The 18,625-nt window shown below is 40.2% G+C and overlaps 5 protein-coding genes across 5 annotated transcripts; all 5 read left to right on the plus strand.

Annotated features, from left to right (window-relative positions):
• Positions 1-2,538: 2,538 nt before the first annotated feature.
• Positions 2,539-5,425, plus strand: LOC130691765 (MAPK regulated corepressor interacting protein 2-like). Its single transcript, XM_057514751.2, has 6 exons — positions 2,539-2,828; positions 3,274-3,367; positions 3,490-3,629; positions 4,183-4,230; positions 4,304-4,354; positions 4,443-5,425. The coding sequence occupies exons 1-6, from the start codon at positions 2,777-2,779 to the stop codon at positions 4,511-4,513; spliced, it is 456 nt and encodes a 151-aa protein (XP_057370734.1). The 5' UTR covers positions 2,539-2,776; the 3' UTR covers positions 4,514-5,425.
• Positions 5,426-6,358: 933 nt separating this feature from the next.
• On the plus strand, positions 6,359-8,219 carry LOC130691727 (sedoheptulokinase-like). Its single transcript, XM_057514707.1, has 2 exons — positions 6,359-7,694; positions 7,769-8,219. The coding sequence occupies exons 1-2, from the start codon at positions 6,496-6,498 to the stop codon at positions 7,962-7,964; spliced, it is 1,395 nt and encodes a 464-aa protein (XP_057370690.1). The 5' UTR covers positions 6,359-6,495; the 3' UTR covers positions 7,965-8,219.
• Positions 8,220-8,308: 89 nt separating this feature from the next.
• On the plus strand, positions 8,309-12,762 carry LOC130691707 (DNA topoisomerase 3-alpha-like). The gene is made up of 15 exons (XM_057514681.2): positions 8,309-8,490; positions 8,575-8,635; positions 8,699-9,084; positions 9,146-9,296; positions 9,424-9,628; positions 9,702-9,786; positions 9,856-10,014; positions 10,077-10,277; positions 10,336-10,488; positions 10,566-10,843; positions 10,901-10,988; positions 11,051-11,311; positions 11,377-11,858; positions 11,924-12,480; positions 12,540-12,762. The coding sequence occupies exons 1-15, from the start codon at positions 8,368-8,370 to the stop codon at positions 12,572-12,574; spliced, it is 3,225 nt and encodes a 1,074-aa protein (XP_057370664.1). The 5' UTR covers positions 8,309-8,367; the 3' UTR covers positions 12,575-12,762.
• Positions 12,763-13,087: 325 nt separating this feature from the next.
• Positions 13,088-15,796, plus strand: LOC130691754 (peritrophin-48-like). The gene is made up of 12 exons (XM_057514738.2): positions 13,088-13,129; positions 13,212-13,287; positions 13,624-13,948; positions 14,021-14,055; positions 14,231-14,338; positions 14,465-14,531; positions 14,684-14,772; positions 14,855-14,924; positions 15,006-15,050; positions 15,112-15,164; positions 15,240-15,312; positions 15,387-15,796. Exons 3-12 carry the CDS (start codon positions 13,858-13,860, stop codon positions 15,494-15,496), a joined length of 741 nt encoding a protein of 246 aa, XP_057370721.1. The 5' UTR covers positions 13,088-13,129; positions 13,212-13,287; positions 13,624-13,857; the 3' UTR covers positions 15,497-15,796.
• An 88-nt stretch (positions 15,797-15,884) lies between these two features.
• Positions 15,885-18,578, plus strand: LOC130691731 (chitin-binding domain protein cbd-1-like). Its single transcript, XM_057514711.2, has 13 exons — positions 15,885-16,060; positions 16,141-16,178; positions 16,336-16,440; positions 16,567-16,633; positions 16,800-16,888; positions 16,968-17,037; positions 17,119-17,163; positions 17,220-17,272; positions 17,349-17,421; positions 17,494-17,900; positions 17,963-18,040; positions 18,138-18,372; positions 18,455-18,578. Exons 1-13 carry the CDS (start codon positions 16,012-16,014, stop codon positions 18,463-18,465), a joined length of 1,320 nt encoding a protein of 439 aa, XP_057370694.1. The 5' UTR covers positions 15,885-16,011; the 3' UTR covers positions 18,466-18,578.
• The last annotated feature ends 47 nt before the right edge of the window (positions 18,579-18,625 follow it).

An 18,625-nucleotide genomic window follows, 5' to 3' on the forward strand; every position in this document is an offset into this window, starting at 1 on the left:
TTCCGTCCCTTTTTTTTCTTCTCTTTTGCCTACCTATACCCCGTCACATGTGTTGTTTCTTTACAAGTAGAGCCGATGCTAGCAAGCTGGGCTCTGTTGAGGGTCTGCCCGGGGATCTACTAGCCCTAAGCATATCGGCGCTTGCGCAATTATTTCCTTTGGCGTAGAATTGCATCCCCATAGGCGGAAAACCAACTACCATCTACAGGATGAACATACAAACATCGCCAAAACCAAATAAAAATAAAAATAATAAAAATTTAAAAAATAACAGGAGGCATCAATTTGTTAAAAGTCTATATAGACTGTATACAATTTAAACAAGCAATGCTCAGAGAAACGGCACTTATAATCCGGAGTTGGTATCTATCCGATTATTTCTTTAATCGTTCTTCATTTACGTCTTTGAAGCTTCCGTTGAATGCACAAAAGAATTGTGTAAAGGGTAAAATTCAATAAGTCAATACGATTGCTGGGGCGGCAGTTGATAATAATAAGGAGCCCGTATAACAAAAAAAAAAAACGTGACTTTTCTATTTTCTCCATTTCTCCGTAAAAACTTTTTATAGAGGTCTGCTTCAGACAGAGAGGCTTCTATTATCTGTGTGTGTTTGGTCGCAATGTGTGTGATCTCTGCGTGTGCGTTGAACGGCGAAATCGATCACGGACTCCACTTGACTCTCTGATCCTGTCATCCTATATGAACTGCCATTGCGAACGAGTTGAGTTACACAGAAAACGTTGAATAATGCCATCCATTATTCATCGCTTTGTATATATACCTGCCCCCTCTTTTATCGCACATTCCCCCCCCCCTTTTTTGTTCCTTTCGTTTCAGCTCCTCTAACGGAAGAATCGATTCAACTTCTGCAAAAGATTCCACCTGACGACCGGCAAAACTGAAAGTATATCGCCCTCAATACCAGTAGAATTGTCTAGAAAAAAAAAGAAAAACTCTTCTTTGTAGGAGACGTATACTCACGGTCGATCACATTGATAACCAGAAAATTCGTTTTCAATCGAAGCAGCAACAAACAAAGGCCTAACGTGATTAGTTTAACCTAAAGAGGATTGAACGCGTTCGGATATTTTGTTACAGGAGGAAATTCGTGATAGTTTTTTTGGAACTTTTTTTTTCTGTTCGCCCCTCTATACCAGAAAAAAGTTTCGGCGGAGAAGTTGACAGATTTATTCATGCGCGCAGTTTACACTTGTTTTCCCCGCCGCTTGTCCTTTTATTTACTCGGCGGCTTCGGATTAAATCCGTTTACGAGCATTGGTGTCACGTCACAAGATACGCTTAATTGCGCGTACACATGAAAATTGTGTTTCTAACAATTGATACGTATTTCATGTAGCTGACATATGGCATGATTTTATAATAGCGGGAATTCGTTGCATTTTTCTTAGCTTTGTGAATTAAAATGATTTGTTCACAAAAATAACAACTTCCTGAATAAGAAAATGTAGCTATACGGATGTACGGGAAGCAATCGCATTCGTATAATTGGCGCGTTGTTGTGGAAAACCTGCACCTTCAACCAAATCTTCCGGAAAAGGGAAATAAAATATATAAATAAGAGCCAATCATTTATAATTTTTTTTTCTTTATTTGCGATTGGTATACGCCTTGATCTGTCCACTCCACGGAGATGGCCCCCCAAAAAGAAAACGTTTCCAGGCTTATTGGCATCTGGAGTCTGATTGTTGCGTAGCTACATCTAATATTAAATCCCCGTGAGTGGATTGTAAAATGTACCGGTATATTCTCATATGTTGCATTAAGCAAAAGCTTCGAGAGTGATAGCGTCTGAATTGATTATCCTTGAAAGGATGGGCATAATGAAGCTCAAGCTGCCTTTGCACGGCCAATCTTCCGGCGGTGTGCAGATGATGAAGGGGCTCCAGGGTTTGACAAAGTCGACATCATTTGTAAAGGTGTCACCAGCTTGGCGTGGGTGCAAGAAGAAAGTTCTCCAATCCAATTTTTTCCTCAAACCCTTTAATATGGAGACTTCGTGACTGATATTCGTGAGAGTCGTGCCAGGAGACGAGCAGTCACCTCATTTTTCAGTTGAATTGTCTTTCATGAGCACTTTTAGTTGATAAATAGGCTAGCTAGTTTGGACAGATATGTATCCATCAAATTGATATAACCTGGATACCGATCAAACGAACCAACTTTGGTCAAACTACATGTCCCGACATTAAGACCATTCATTGTTTTTTCTTTGCTTGAAGTTGCGAACAAATTGGCCACTGACAAATGGATTTGAGAAGACGGTTGGAAGGCTTATTGACGTTTGTGGCATTCAGCACTTTTTCACCTACGATTGCAAGCCCTGGAGCAAATTTTGACGATCGATTCGAATGAGTTAATGGACCGAAGCATCCCACTTTTTCCCCGACGAAAATCGATGCGTTTACCGAATTTTCTCGAAGTGTTCTAAGAATGGGCTCCTAGATGGCGTAGAGGGCTTGTGGAAATTAAAATGGTTTTTGGAATTGGCTCCTCCCATCTTTTTCCTTCTCGTACTACAGTCATGCTAGCAAGTCTGTCCTAGGTGAAACGTCGAAATCCCGCTATTCCACTATCTATCGAATCTGGCTGCACTTGCCTTTCGGACCCATCTGAACTTTCACTGTTGTAACGACTGCCGAGGGAGCCGAAACGAATTCTGCTCTTTCTTCGTCAATAAAAATCCAGACCCTTGGTCACTACCGTACTTCTTTACAATTTGTCTGTTATTGACATTGCGAAAAACTATTTGGAAGGATGTATACCATTTCCAAAGGACCTAGTCAAATTGTGGCCAAAACACGGCGAGGTAAGGGCCATATTATCTCCAGTATTTCTAGAAACTTTCTCGTGAAGGGTTTTTCCTAGGAGATGTGTTATTTTCTCGCTTTCGTGTTACAACGTGAATGCGTGTGGATAAAATAATTACGTTACTAACGATTACAGGACAGAAAGCACAGGTACATTGTGTAGTTGTATGCATGGAGGATAAAATAGTTCAGCATTTCGTGACTTTTTTATTAACGAAAATGTGTCTGCAAAAAACGTGGTTTTTGCCTCACGGCGTCCCTTAGCTTGTATTCTAAGAAAAAAAGATGAACTAGTTGAAAACATTCCAAATTCTTAAAAGAATGGTCAGTTTGCTTCCACGGAAAAAACTCTTTTTCCTGGTAGTCCATAAAGTTACGTAACTTTGCTGGTGCAGCAAAAAAAAATAAAAAGCAGTTTTAACGATGTTATTTTCCTTCTCTTAGGACTGGCACAAAAACTGGAAAGTCTGGACACAATTCGCGACATGACGAGAAAGAATTCAGATTCGGATGAAGTGGAATCCCTCGGCTCCATGAGGTATTTATTTTAATGGCTAAAAACTGGAACGTCTACAATTGCATGATGAGTTTTCGTCCTGCTTGCTTTAACAGAGTGTACAGAATAATACATGTGTTGTTTTGTTTCATTACTATTGCTAGCCCACCGAGACCTGTATTCCAAGCAGTGTGCACGACGAACAAACGCCACCACAGTTCCAATCACCGACATCAACACCATCACCAGCAGCCCGAAATCCTTACTAGGAGTCAGCAAGAATTAATCAAATACGTTTACGAAAGTAAGTAATTTGTTTTTTGTTCCTTCCAAATATGCTTTACTGGCGCCATCGTTTCGTCTCAGCCTCCCAGCAACAAAAACAAATGTTTTCAAAATTTCTTTAAAACATAACAAATACCGTAGCTTAAATATCGATATGTTACTTGGACTTGCGAACGAAATGTAACACACGCGCGTCCATCCATCCCCAAGGCCTCTTTTGACGTCAGAGCAAACCCGGTGAAACCGGCCAATAATCGAGCTGGATCCGAGAGGTGTGCTTGCCATAGCAGAACGAAAACGCTAGGCTTTTCTTTATCGGTCCTTGTTGCTATGGCAACCTTTTGTCCTGGCTCCATCGCACGCACTGTATGATCGATCCCTTACGAGCACGCCTCAGATATCGATCATTTAGTTTCTCTTAGCCACGAGGAAAAAAAAATAAGCTATTTCTAGTTCCCCCCCCCCCGTTTTACTGAAACCTCTTCCACCCACCGCCCATTCTCGTGCACGTGAGTTCCCAGATACGTATGTATATTATTTTTTTTCTTTTTTTTTTTTGAATTCCATTGCAGGATGGCAGCGGGTGAACCGAGAATTGAAAACATTGCCAGCTGCCGAGGGTATGTTTCGTAATAGTTCCACTTACTTGATGTATTTGGTAATGAATTGCTATGTTTATCGTCAACACCTCAGGTACCTCAGTGACTTATTATCAGGATGCCAGTCCTAATCCAGCCCTTCAAGGTGGGTCATGTTCTCATGTCCATCTCTTTATATTGGCTGGTCGAAAAAGGGAAACAGTGCCATAATAACTTAACTATCTTGTTTACAGATTTTGAACCTTTTGACCTCGAGGGTTGGTGGGGCCGTCGTCTGTACCACACGCTGACTCAATCGATTTGAAAGCCAACGGGTCGTCAGGAGGTCTCTCAAAAAGTTCAGATGGCCTGTGAAAAGAGAAATTCACTCTTTACCTCGAAGCAAAAAGCAACAAAAAAGGAAAATATAACGAGAAAAGCCTCTTAGAAATCCTGCCAGGGACACCTGGACGAAGCCGTAGAAATTGATGATTCCTTTCGTGAATTGATTATTAAATGCCCCACAATAAGAGAAGAAAAAAGGCTAGTGGGAACAGCAAAGAAAAAACAAAATTCAGGTGAATCGGAATCAGTAGCTGCCATATTTCGTTTATTTAGTCGCCAAGTCTGGTAGAAGCCCTCCCTGTCTTTCCCCTCTTCTCGAAAATTCGATCCACTTAAAAACTGCTCACGTTACTGGTTTCCCCGAGTTAGTTTTGAAATAAATTTGAAGCGAGGGAGGGTGGAATAGGGTAGGCCCCATTATTATTTTTTTTCCTTTTTGTTCCAAAGTTCATTTTCTACCCCAGTTTTTTTTCCGTTGGTTGTTGGTCGGAACTCATTAGAAGCATGTGATACTGGTTGGGGGAGAGTGGAAGAGACAGAATATTGTGTAGTTGAAAAAAAGAAGTAAATGTGTAGTTGAAAAAAGAGGTGGGTTGTAAAATTTAAAGTCAAACGCACACCGGCCACATCTTGTGTGCCCTGCTTTCTTGGCCCTGGTCCTTTGTCTTCTAGATATCAGGTTTCGTTTTGTAGGAACCAAAAAAGGACCACATGTTTCAACCAGCGGCCATTTTGACTTACCCTTTCTACCAATTATTTGTTTTGTTTTGATTTTATTTTAAATTCATGATTTTTGTTTCTGAATGAATGTCTGAAAGCCTGTTGGTCTGATGAATAGTCGATAAGAAAAATTGTAGTTAATGGTGATGAAATGTTAAGGGAAAACATGTGACCTGATGCCCCCTCCCCATGTAATCGAAAATGTTCGGGTGTGTGAGGTCCCTAGTGAAGGTATCCAACCCACCTATCGAAGCCTTACGGATGAAGGATGTATTACGATCGCTGTTCGCTATTTGATCTGCATCTAAAGACCGTAAGACTACGATTAGGAATCTCGCACTTCACGTGGTCTGTGCCGTTTGTTGATCAGTTTTAAAAAGACGAAAGAAAAACCCATAAATCAATTTCCGTCTCATCTCCCCCTCGATCACCTCGATGTAGTCGCAATTGTTCGGTTGACAATATAAAAAATGCTATATATATACAAAAAAAAACAAGAACTTGCCGTTTCATTTCCATATCTTTACCGAAGAACTTTGAATCTTATCAACCAATATTTTCCTATTTTTTTTTTTGTTTTCCTATTTTTTTTTGTTTTTTGTTTTTTGTTTTAAAACATTGTATTTTCAGGGAAAGTTGGGTCTATCGACCTTAGCGATTTTAGGAACAGATAACGAAGGTGAAGGTAGAAAAGGGCATGGCAACATCTAGTTTAATGCATGAAGATCAATCCCCCTATGTTAACCTGAAGGTAAGGAGTACGGACTTGGAAGTCGATCTCGTTATAAGAAAAAAAAACTAAGTGAAGAGAAAAACAAACCTGAGATGGGAGTACTGCTAGACTAATGACGCCTTTAAAGCATTTGTTTTCTATTTTCTAACCGGTTTTAACCTGCTTGACGCGCTTATGGATTGCTATAGGGCACACAGTCCAAATCAAAACATCTTTTAAGCATACTTGGATTTAACCTTAACTCGTTTTAATGTCTGCCATTGTTGTTTTTCAGAATAAATTTTCTTAAACCGAATATGTAACAGACATTTCCTGGTTTTTCATACCAAAGAAATTCTAGTTCTGTAAATGGCCGATAGATGAACTTTGCAGACAGCCCTTGGTTGAAACATAGAAATCAAAACAAACCCTTGGACCTCGGGACGGAGCAGTGCATAACGAGATCCTGACAAATAAACAACTTCGAAATATCAACTGGCAAACGAACAAATAGTGAAGGAACATTAGACATGGCTACAGGAGCCAATTTCGTCCTCGGTCTGGATTTAGGAACGACTTCGGTAAAAGTTTGCGTCGTAGATATCCAATCGCGCAAAGTGGTTGCCAAACAAAGTAAGGATACGCAGGCCGGCGAAGGAGCAGAACAGGACGTTTCCAAAATAATATCGGCCGTTCATAATTGCATTGGACGGATTCCGAGAGATTTACTAAAAAATGTTACAAGTATTGGTGTTTGTGGCCAGATGCATGGTGTTTTGCTGTGGAATCGAGAAACTGCTTGGAACACATCTACTACAAATGACCGCTTTGAGTTGGGTAAGGGTCAGATTACCTCATTGTATACATGGCAAGATTCAAGGTGCACATTGGAATTCCTAAGTGAAATACCCAAACCTGACTCTCATTTAAGAATTGCATCGGGATATGGATGTGCCACACTTTTATGGAAGTTGAAACATGAACCAGAAGAACTTTCCCTTTACAGCTGTGCAGGAACCATACAAGACTTTCTTGTAGCCATGTTGTGTGACTTGGACAGCCCAGTCATGTCCATCCAAAATGCTGCCAGCTGGGGATACTTTAGTACCCAAGAAAACACATGGAATCTGGATATCTTGAAATCAGTTGACTTTCCCATCCATCTTCTACCCAAAGTAGTTGATCCTGGTTCGGTAGCGGGTACCTTGTCGAAAGCTTGGTACGGTATCCCTCGTGGAACAGAAGTGCTGACGGCTTTAGGAGACATGCAATGCTCAGTTTTGTCTACACTTGTTAGCGAGACTGCTTGCACTGCAGTTTTAAACATCTCAACCTCTGCTCAATTATCATTCCCCATGCCAGCTGATTTTACCCCACCAAATACTCAGTCCTCTATTGAATATTTTCCCTACTTTGACGATCGCTATCTTGCGGTTGCTGCCTCTCTTAATGGCGGTAACGTGATGGCAGCCTTTATCCGAATGTTACAATCTTGGATGCAAGACTTGGGTTTTGGAGTTCCTCAAAGCTTAATATGGGATAAAATGTTAACTCTGGTGAAGCACGCTAATTCAGCGGAACAGAGCATGACTATTATTCCGACCCTATTTGGTGAACGTCATCTTTCTGCTGTGCCAGCTGCTGAAGTGTTCAACATAAACTCTGGGAATATTAGCCTTGGTAACGTAGCGAAGGCACTCTTTGAAGGACTTATCACCAACTTACACAAGTAATAATTTTTCGTAACCTTTCTTGATATCTTTATGGTTATGTAGAATCTGATTCCTTTTCGTCGTTTAATAGCATGATGTCTACTACACTGTTGGAACAATATGGAGTGACACAGTTAGTTGGGACAGGATCTGCGCTTAGTCGTAATCAACCTCTTCAACAACAAGTAGCCGCCCAGTATAAAAACATTCCATTTAAAACTGTTCAAGAAGGAGATGCATCTTACGGAGCAGCTTTGGCAACGTTGGCGCCAATGTCCCCTAATTGATAGAATCGTATCAATATTTTTCCATAGTCCTTTTCGACATACTTTACTTGCCATTCTTTGCCAAAATAGTTAACAGATATTACTAGGATAATCTAGCATAAATTAGCTTCGCACTAAGTCATTCACGCGCAACTTCGACTCAGCTGCACTCGCCAAAAATTTAGTATTAAATTGCGTTTAGTATTATAAGACTATGTTGGTGTTTTTTTTTTATGTACATTTTTTTGCTCTTAAAAATAAATACGTCTGTCTAGACTTTTTGCCAACGAGCTATGAATTTATGATTATGAAAAATGAAACGAACAAACGGTAATAAATACTGAAAGACAGAAAAGGCTTCGGAAGATTGCCATCTTGGCGGGAAGCCCATTCACCTTGTCTGCTCGCAAGAGCTTGTGAAGTAATGTTATTATTTCCTCGTTTGAAATTGTTTTCACGGAGTAAACAAGTTCAGTTTAATGTTGTAGTGTTTACTAGATGTTGTGAAACGTACGCCAAATCGGCTAGTACTTGTAAGATGGTACAGGTGCGTGTTGAAACATCACGAGGAAACAATTTTTTTTTCTATTATCAGAAAATGTGTTTTGAAATTACCGATTGATCTCTGAAGGTACTGAATGTCGCTGAGAAAAATGACGCTGCCAAAAATATAGCAGAACTCCTTTCTCGCGGTAAACAATTACATTAATACATTTTTTGGGTAATAGGTTAAAGCTGAATGGTTGTTTTGTCAGGTCGCATGAACCGCAGAGAAGGAAGAAGCAAATTCAACAAAATCTATGAATTTGAACATAACCTTTTTAACCAAACTGTAAAAATGATAGTTACTTCAGTTTCAGGCCATCTGTTGTCTTCAGACTTTGTTGGAAATTACAAGAAATGGCAAGGGATCAATCCTGTTGCCCTGTTTGAAGCACCAATCCACAAATTCTGTTCTGAAGATTACCAAAATATTAAAAGAACCTTAGAAGATGAAACCAAAAAGAGCAAATATTTGATTATTTGGACAGATTGTGATAGAGAGGGTGAGAACATTGGCTATGAAATAATCCAAGTGTGTCAAGCAATTAAGCCCAATATTGGGGTGTTTAGAGCAAAATTTTCTGAAATTACATATCAGGTAACATGCTGTAAATTTTTGTTCACAATAAACTTTTGTACCCATTTTCAGTTTGCATTAGTCAGTAGCACGGGCACTGCAGAATTTGGGCCCTCCTAACAAAAATGTCAGTGATGCTGTTGATGTAAGAATTGAACTTGATCTTAGAATTGGAGCTGCTTTCACAAGGTTTCAGACTCTTAGACTTCAAAAAGTTTTCCCCAACAGTCTTGGTAGATTATTTCTTTATTTTTATATTTATTTTACTTATTAACTAATTTTTCTTTTTCTACAAGTTTTTACCTTTATGTTGTTACTTGTATAGTTAATACTATGTTTTGGTTTCCTTAAAATTTTTAGGACAATCCATGATAAGTTACGGATCTTGTCAGTTCCCTACATTAGGTTTTATCGTCGAGCGTTACAGAGCCATTGAGGATTTTGTCGATGAAAAATTTTGGAAACTGAAGGTTGTCTGGGAACTCAACGAAGAAGAACGCGTGGAATTTCTCTGGAAAAGGCACCATTTATTCAACCAAACGGTGGTGCAAATTCTTCTTGAAAAGTATTACCACCAAGAACTTATCACAAATCAAGCGAGTTATATGTTGGTTATGTCACCATCTGTTACTTATAAGGTGTCTGGAGAATCCTGAAGCTGACATCGTCAAGGTTCAAACAAAGAACAAAAGCAAATGGAGACCTTTACCACTGGACACTGTTGTACGTGAAATTTCCATTTAATTTATTCTTACTTTTTGCACACTTAAAAATTATGCATATATGATACAGGAACTTGAAAAACTAGCGTCCAGGAAATTGCGGATCAACGCCAAAGAAACCATGAAAATTGCTGAAAAACTGTATACTCAAGGGTACATCAGTTATCCCCGTACGGAAACAAATATATTTCCCAAAGAATTAGATCTCAATCCCCTAGTTCAATGTCAGGTAATTACAAATCTTTTCTAGCCAGAGAAATTTTGAATTCCACTAAAGTTTCCTATACTTAGACGGTCGATCCGTCTTGGGGAGGATTTGCGCAACGTGTATTGGACGAAGGATTGAATCCTCGCCAAGGCAAAAAATCTGATCAGGCCCATCCTCCGATCCACCCGACAAAATATGCAGGAAATTTGGCTAACGAGAATGAACGAAAACTTTACGAGTTTATCGTCCGTCATTTCTTAGCCTGCGTCAGCAAGGATGCCCAAGTAAAATAACTCCTATTTTATTATTTTTCTCGCAGTCTGTGTAAATATATCTCTGTAGGGCTATGAAACGGTTGCAGAAATTCAAATCCAAGAAGAAGGTTTTGTTACTAGCGGATTGCAAATAGTTGCAAGAAACTATTTGGAAGTATATCCCTACGAACGATGGAGTGATCGTAGTCTTCCTCTGCTCAACCAAGGCGAACGATTCACTGTATTTTGCCCGTGTTTTCTAAAAAGTTTCAAAAGACAAAATTTTAATGATAAATTCCGTTTTTCGATTCTTCTTAGCCAACATCGATAACCATGGAAGAGGGCGCCACCTGTGCACCCCAACTGCTAAGCGAAGCTGACCTGATTTCGCTAATGGAAAAACACGGTATTGGTACAGACGCCACTCACGCCGATCATATTGAGACGATCAAAGCACGACAATACGCTGGTGTGCAAGCCGATGGACGCTTCTTACCCTGTTCTTTGGGTATGGGGCTCGTACAAGGTTACGACGCAATGGGTATCGCTCTTTCAAAGCCAAACCTTAGAGCTGAACTAGAAGCTGATTTGAAAAGGTTCTTTCAATATAAAATTGTTATCTTCAGTACATTTGAATGTCGTAATATTTGCAGAGTGTGTGACGGAGAAAGAAGTCCGAACGAAGTTCTGAGAGAGCAGATTGATAGATACCGACAGGTTTTTGTGCAAGCCATGGAGCAGGTACGTTTACTGATTCGTTTAGTAAAAAATTATGTTAATCGAGATGCAAACCCACATATTAGGTGACCAAAATCGATGAAGCCCTTTCGACATTCTTCGATGAAGAACGACAAGAAGCGCCAGCTCCTTATCCTGACGCGGGTCCGAATGGCAATACAACTTACTGCAGATGTCCATCATGCAACTTGGACATCATTTTGCGGCGTAAAAAGGACAACAATGGGTTCTTTTTCTCTTGCATGGGATATCCGCAGTGTAAAATTGCTTTGTGGTTGCCGGCCACTGTACAACATGTAGAAATCGATGCGCAAACGTGCCCAACGGTCAGTTTATTATTTTTCCTATTTATTTAACTATTTATTTGCGTCGGTTAACAAAACTTCTTTAGTGCCCATCTCATCCGCCTCTGGTGCGTTTCAAGTTCAGCCCAGGCGCATACTCTCCATTTTATCCTGATAATCATCGCGGTTGTATTGGTGGATGTAACCCTAATTTCATTGAGCTGCTGGGCATTCGCCCACTAGCGTCGCAGCCACGAAACCAAAATAACCCTCAGTCAAATAACACGACAACAGCAAACGAATCGCGAAATTCTTCTGGTTACGCATCAGGATCGCAAAGCTTTGCTTCTTCTGCAAATAGCACACGTTCCTCGGTCGTGGGTGTTACGAGTTCAATTCCACCTCCCAGACCTCAAGCCCAGTCTCGTCCAGCAACATCTAGTAATACTCGGATTGTATCCGGTTCTAGCAACAGAAATACGAGACCACCTGCTCCACCAGCGGCCCCCGCAGCTAACCAATCAAATGCTTCATCACAGCCGTATTTTCGTCAACCCATTCCTCTGCCGCAGAGATCTGAAAACAACAGGTAATTCTGAATTTTTATTTGGGTTTCACTTCAGTTATATACTAACTTGCATTTATGGAATTTAGTGATAGCGTGATTGTGTGTAATTGTAGCCAAGATGCTATTCTATTGACGGTTCGAAAAGAGGGGCCCAACACAGGGCGGCAGTTTTATAAATGTGCAAAACAGCAGGATGGCTGTGACTTTTTCCTGTGGGCGGATACTCCTGCCCCGATTCCTTCTAGCAGTGGAGCCGGGGAGCCGACATTCCGCCCACCGGCTGCCCGGAATCAACAGCCTGATGGTGGTGACTCGGAGTGCTGTAACTGCGATGGTGGTCGTGAACCTGCCACGATACGAACAACGCAAAAACCAGGCCCGAATTGCGGACGCCAATTCTATTGTTGTGGAAAACCCCGCGAAGCGCAGTGCAATTTTTTTAAGTGGGTGGACGACAATGGCGCTAGTGGAGGCGGATTTGATCAAGGTCCCCGAGAAGCTTTCGGTAGAGGAGGAGCAGGATCCAGCCGGGGTACCACTAGTTCCAGAGGGCGAGGAAGAGGCCGTGGCCGTGGGAGCTCAAATGAATCGTCGGCCACCGGCGAAAGAAGAACAAGAAAATGTGGAAATTGCGGTGAAGAAGGTACAGTTCGTTTATCTTTTTTCTTGTTTGCCTTTTCATGTGTCAACCTTTAATTGCAGGCCATACCAGGAATCGGTGTCCTGATATGGAATAATATCATTTTTAATCGTCCTATCGCCCCATTTATTCAAACAGAAATTGTTTCATTGGAAGCATGACATACGTTTTGCAACCATAAGATCAAGAAACGCTTTTTGTTCGTTTTAATTGTTTTAATTCTGATTATTTGTTGATGGGAGATGTGGCGTTATCCTGATGTGCTATTACAAAAGAAGAAAATCATGACAAGATTTATATTACCGTGAACGTAAGTTATGGTTGAAACTGAGTGAATTGCTTTTGATTCTCAGACATTGCATGACGATAATGCGACGCTGACAAGAATGAAGCATTCCGCAAAAAATTTTGGTTTGTCTAAACGAATCACTCGTATGGGTGTACTTGACTTGCTAACGTTTAAATCTTTTCCCCGACGACTTGTAATCTTGTCCAACAATGAATTCAGCTCCGACGGTTATCATCACCTATTCAGGTTAAACAACTGATGACAAATCATTTAATTACATAATTATAAATTTTATATTTTCCAGATGGGGGTAGCTGTTGTATAGCACTTGTGTGTTGGAGGCCAGAGTAACAGAATGATAAGGTAGCAGGCAAATGTTAGAATTTTGTGCTATTCTGTTTTATGTAACTCGATATCGCTCTAATGTCCTGTTCGTTTGTCGCAGTGTTGCCCTTAATGGTTCGTTTTTGGTGCGTTTGACAGTGAGATATGGGATCCTACAAAAAATGTATCTAGCGCCGGTAAGTACTTAGTTTTTACGTTAATGCTTTGTATACTTATTACTTGATTCAGTCGTTAACTGTCTCGTATGCTACCATAACTTATCCATCTACAATCCTATTCCCTTCGGTAACGGTAACTCAAATCCGTTTTGCTCATTGATCTTGTATTTGAAGTGAGATTCCCAAAACTTTGCCCTCCACTCACAACAATGCCCTTTGTGCGAACGAGCATATGATACAAATTTGTTTTCTTTAAAAATAGAATAGCAAATAGTTACGTGCAGCATATTAAAACAAAATTAGGAGAAGTGGACATAATGCATTTTATCTTGGTTAATTACTTCTCGTCTCTAGATTCGAGCCATTACAGACATTGTTGTCCTAGGCATTTTACCTGATAATTGCGTCCTTTATTCAATGCCCCCTGCCCACCCCGAGTATTGTTTTGATCAGCAGATAACACCTTAGTTCAAAGGTGATTTCAAAGCGCGATTTTAGTGGCACCCAATGATACGTGAGTATATTAGTTAATATCAGTGTTTCTTTTTGCAGTAAGATCAATTGCTAACTTGTGTATTCACGTTGCACATGTTGTTTAACAGCTGTTCTCATTTGTTCTATAAGAAAAATATGGTGGGACGGTGGGTGCACTTATTGTTAGTCTTTGTCGTTGTTAAAGGTACGTTTTGATCCTTGCTATTCCTCTACTTCACTTTATAGGTAGTTGCATTTGTCTTTCCTTTTCCACCAGGCTTCTCTTGCAGAGTGTGGAAGGGATTGCCGCAAGTGGTAAGCCATTTGTTTCTTAGCAATAAAGACATCCTTTTTTGCCGTGAAATGCAACTTGGTTCAATTTGCGTCTTTAGAACTAAATTCAACGCAAGGCTTCTATTTCCGCGTGGCTTTCATTGTAATCAAGCAGTCGCTTTGTTTTATTGGGTTCTTCTTTTTACCTGTTGAGCAGTTTGTCGAACCTAGCTGCCCGGAAGAAGAAGGCTTCTTCACTGTGGATAATCAGTGCACAAGAGAATTCCACTACTGCCTAAATGGAGATGTCATTTATGAACAGGTAAGTCAAATGCATAATATGCTGTTCCACCACATGGGCTACAATTTACATGATTCAAACGCCTAAATTGATACCATAACTAACTTAAAACCAAACGTCTTATCATGGGAACCTTGACTTTAATAGGAATGCCCGGAGCTAGACGTTTTTGATCCATTGTTGAAAACATGCGTCGACCCAGCGACTTGTTTCGGTAAATTTTCGTATAATACGTTTTTAAGTCTCATCGAACCCCTGTTTTGAATTTGTATTCGTACATCACTTAATATTTCAAACCTCGAATACTTACTGTAAACAAATCCCATTATAAAAAAACAAGCAACGTCAATGGTTTTTTTTTCATAGATTGTCCTCCAGAAGATGGGGTACATCCTGTACCCCAAAACTGCACAGGCAAATATTATCAATGTACCAGTGGAGTACCAGAAAAGCTGGTATTAAGAATCATGTCTTTTCGTTTGCAATCTTCTTTTCTAAACGAAAAATTCCTATTTATTACTTAAATGTAAAATGCAGAGCTGTCCTGCCGATTACATTTTTGATCCAGTGACGTATGAATGTACTCTGGCCGAGCAAGCTTCATGCGGTTAGCAACCTCTTGACTTTACGTCGTCAGAGCCTGTAGATCGTTCATAATTTTTTTGTAACATTCTGGTTTTTTTTTCAGCGGCGCGAATGCAATGCAGTGAAGATGGTTTTTTTCCATTTCCAGGTATACTGTGTATTGTAAATAAAACTCCAAATCCGCAATTAGTGAATAATGTGATTGGCAGGAGAATGTACCGCGTTGTATTTTTGCTGTGTTGGAGGCGAAAGCTTTACGATGGTAATTTCATTTTTTAAATTTCGACACGTTCTTACTTACTATTCGTTGTTTTCCTTACACTCATCCATTTTTTAGTATTGCCCTTCAGATACGGTTTTTGACCCAAGTATTTTGACATGTGTGCCGATAGAAGCTGCGTCATGCACGCGTAAGTATACCTGATTGAATTCTCAACTATCTTTTTCGGTTTCTTTGCCACTATCTTCTCCTCTAATTGGTCAGCTGGACCGAAGACGACTACTACTGCGAAATTGACTGACAGAACTATACCCCAACCACCACTACTACTCCAATCACAGCCATTACCACCACTACCGCATCCCAACAAGTAGCCTACCCAACTGCCACGAGAACTCTTACCAGCCCATTGGTAGCTTTCCAATGCCTATCGTAAACATTGTGCTTTCGCACTACCTGTAGCAAAGAGACCAAATAACAATGTTACGTAAAGGAATGAGTTGCTGACAATGGACGGAATACCAGCTGAACAATTTTTATTGCTTACAAGTGCGTCACTGTTTAAACACACTATATGACAGTCACTGTTATGTGTTTTTTGTGTAATGTAGCCATGCCACTGAGCCTTTTCAAATAATACTTCCTTTTGTCTCGTATCTGGGTAAGGTACACCTCCCGCCTCCCCCTCCGAAATTATTGTTTTGATCGAAAGATAACGCGTTAGTTCAAAGTCTATTTTAAAGTGTGATTTTAATGACCTCCAACGACATGCGGATAGAGTAGTTAAAATCGCGTTTCATCTTCCTGTAAGATCAATCGCTACCTGGTGTTTGCACGGTGTACGTGTCGCTTCATTCCTGCTCGTCGCCATCTGTTCTATAAGAAAAAGATGATGGAGCGGTGGATGCAGTTATTGTTCGTCTTTCTTGTCGTCCAAGGTAATTTTTCAACTGTGCCAGTATCTTTGTATTGACTCAATTAATCGTTAACTACAATTGGTTTATTCCCTTAACATCAGGCTATTCCTGCAGAGTCTGGAACGGAATACCACAAGTTGTAAGCTATCTATTTGCTTGCTATAAAGAAACGATATTCACAATGATACGCAACTTCGTTTGTATTAAAGTCCCGTTCGTCGTTGGGCTTCTGCTAACTTTGTTGGTTTCATTCAGATCAATTGCTCATTGGTCTTTTTGTTTTTATCCTTGGGTAGTTTGTTGAACCTAGCTGCCCACAACAAGAAGGCTTCTTCACTGTGGATAATCAGTGCACAAGAGAGTACCACTATTGCCTAGATGGAGTTGTCATTTATGAACAGGTAAGTCAAATGCGTAATTTGTTGTTCCACCACATGGGCTACAACTTACGTGGTTCAAACGCCTAAATTGATACCATAACTAGTTTAAAACCAAACTTCTAATCATGGGAACCTTCACTTTAATAGGTATGCCCGGAATCAGACGTTTTTGATCCACTGTTGAAAACATGCGTCGAGCCAGCAACTTGCTTCGGTAAATTTTCGTATAATGTGTTTATAAATCTCATCGAGCCCTTGTTTTGAATTTGTATTTGTACATCACTTAATATTTAAAATCCCGAATCCCTAATGTACAACAAATCCCATTATCAAAAATTGAGACAACTTTTTTTTTTTTTTTTTTTTTTTTTTATAAATAGATTGCCCTCCTGAAGATGGGATACATCCTGTCCCCCAAAGCTGCACAGACGAATATTATCAATGTACCAGTGGAGTACCAGAAAAGCTGGTATTGAGAATCATGCCCTTTCGTTTGTAATCTTGTTCTAAACGAAAATTTCTATTTATTGTTTAAATGTAAAATGCAGAGCTGTCCTGCCGGTAACATTTTTGATCCAGTGACGTATGAATGTACCCCCGCCGAGCAAGCTTCATGCGGTAAGCAACCTCTTGACTTTACGTTACCAGAGTCTGTAGATCGTTCATAATTTTTTGTAACATTCTGATTATTTTTTTCAGCGGCGCTCATGCAATGCAGTGAAAATGGTTATTTTCCATTTCCAGGTATATATTGTAAATAAAACTCCATATCCGCAATTTCTGAATAATGTGATTGGCAGGAGAATGTAGCGGGTTGTATTTTCTCTGCGTTGGCGGCCAAAGCTCTACGATGGTAATTTCGTTTTTAATATTTTGAAGTGTTCTCACTTGCCATTTGGTATTTTTTTAACACCACGTCGATTGTTTAGTATTGCCCGTCAGATACGGTTTTTGAGGCAAGCACTTCGACTTGTGTTCCTTTAGAGTCTGCGTCGTGCACGCGTAAGTCTACCATTTAGAAATTTCAAACAGTTCGTGAATTCACTATCACAATTTTGCTTTGTATATGGCCAGCTGGGCCGAAAACGACGACCACTACACAATCAACTACTACACCCACAACTACCACCACTCCAACCACTACCACTACTCCGACCACTACAACTACTCCAACCACTACAACTACTCCAACCACAACAACTACTCCAACCACAACAACTACTCCGACCACCACCACTACTCCGACCACCACTACCACTCCGACGACGACTACTACTCCCACCACTACTACTACTCCAACTACCACCACTACTCCCACCACTACCACCACTCCCACTACCACCACTACTCCCACCACTACCACTACTCCAACCACCACAGTTGCTCCTGGCTTTGTTTGTCCGACACCTAACGGAAATTTCGAGATTCCTGGCAATTGTACTTCATTCTACAATTGCACAAATGGAGTATATACTGTTCAAGTAATTATAATTTCAAAAAGCAACACAAGTATCCAATAACTAATCATCCGCTTATTTATAAGAATTGCCAACCTGGAACAGCTTTCAATCCTTACGTTGGCGCGTGCGATTTTCCTTTTAACGTTCCCGGATGTTCGGTTGTAAGTATATTTATTTACATTTTTACCCTATAATAACTCCCAACTCCTTCTAAGGAAAGCAAAGCTGTAACATAATATGACGTTTTTCGCTTTCTAGGTTCGAATTGATGAGGATGAAAAGGACCACTTTCTATTCAACGATTCCAATTTTCAATGTCCCGGTAGCGGCAATTGGCCTCATGCTGAATGCGAATATTACTATTCTTGTTATGGAAACGGAATGAATAGGAAAGCGCAGGTTTGGCAATGCAGAAAGAATTTTCTCTACGACATCAGATCCCGTCGATGCAAATATTGGAAAATTGCTGGGTGTGGCGATCGTCTCCGATCAGGTACGTAAACTTTAAAATTCGTACACATTTTCCTGGAATGCGCGTCCTTGTGGTAACACTAAAATGCTGTTTTCGTTCACAGTACTAGCCTAGAACAGTTTTTGCTTGCAATTGGGTGGATTCCCCATAAAGGCAGCAGCAACAATCGTGTGAATGTATTAATAAGATGACCGAATAGAAATAAAATTATTTTCGCATGTGAAAAATATTACGATATTTCCGTTTTAACCTGCAATTATATACGCAGATAAAC

Source organism: Daphnia carinata, chromosome 1 (genome assembly GCF_022539665.2).
Source record: "Daphnia carinata strain CSIRO-1 chromosome 1, CSIRO_AGI_Dcar_HiC_V3, whole genome shotgun sequence".
Lineage (NCBI taxonomy): Eukaryota > Metazoa > Arthropoda > Branchiopoda > Diplostraca > Daphniidae > Daphnia > Daphnia carinata.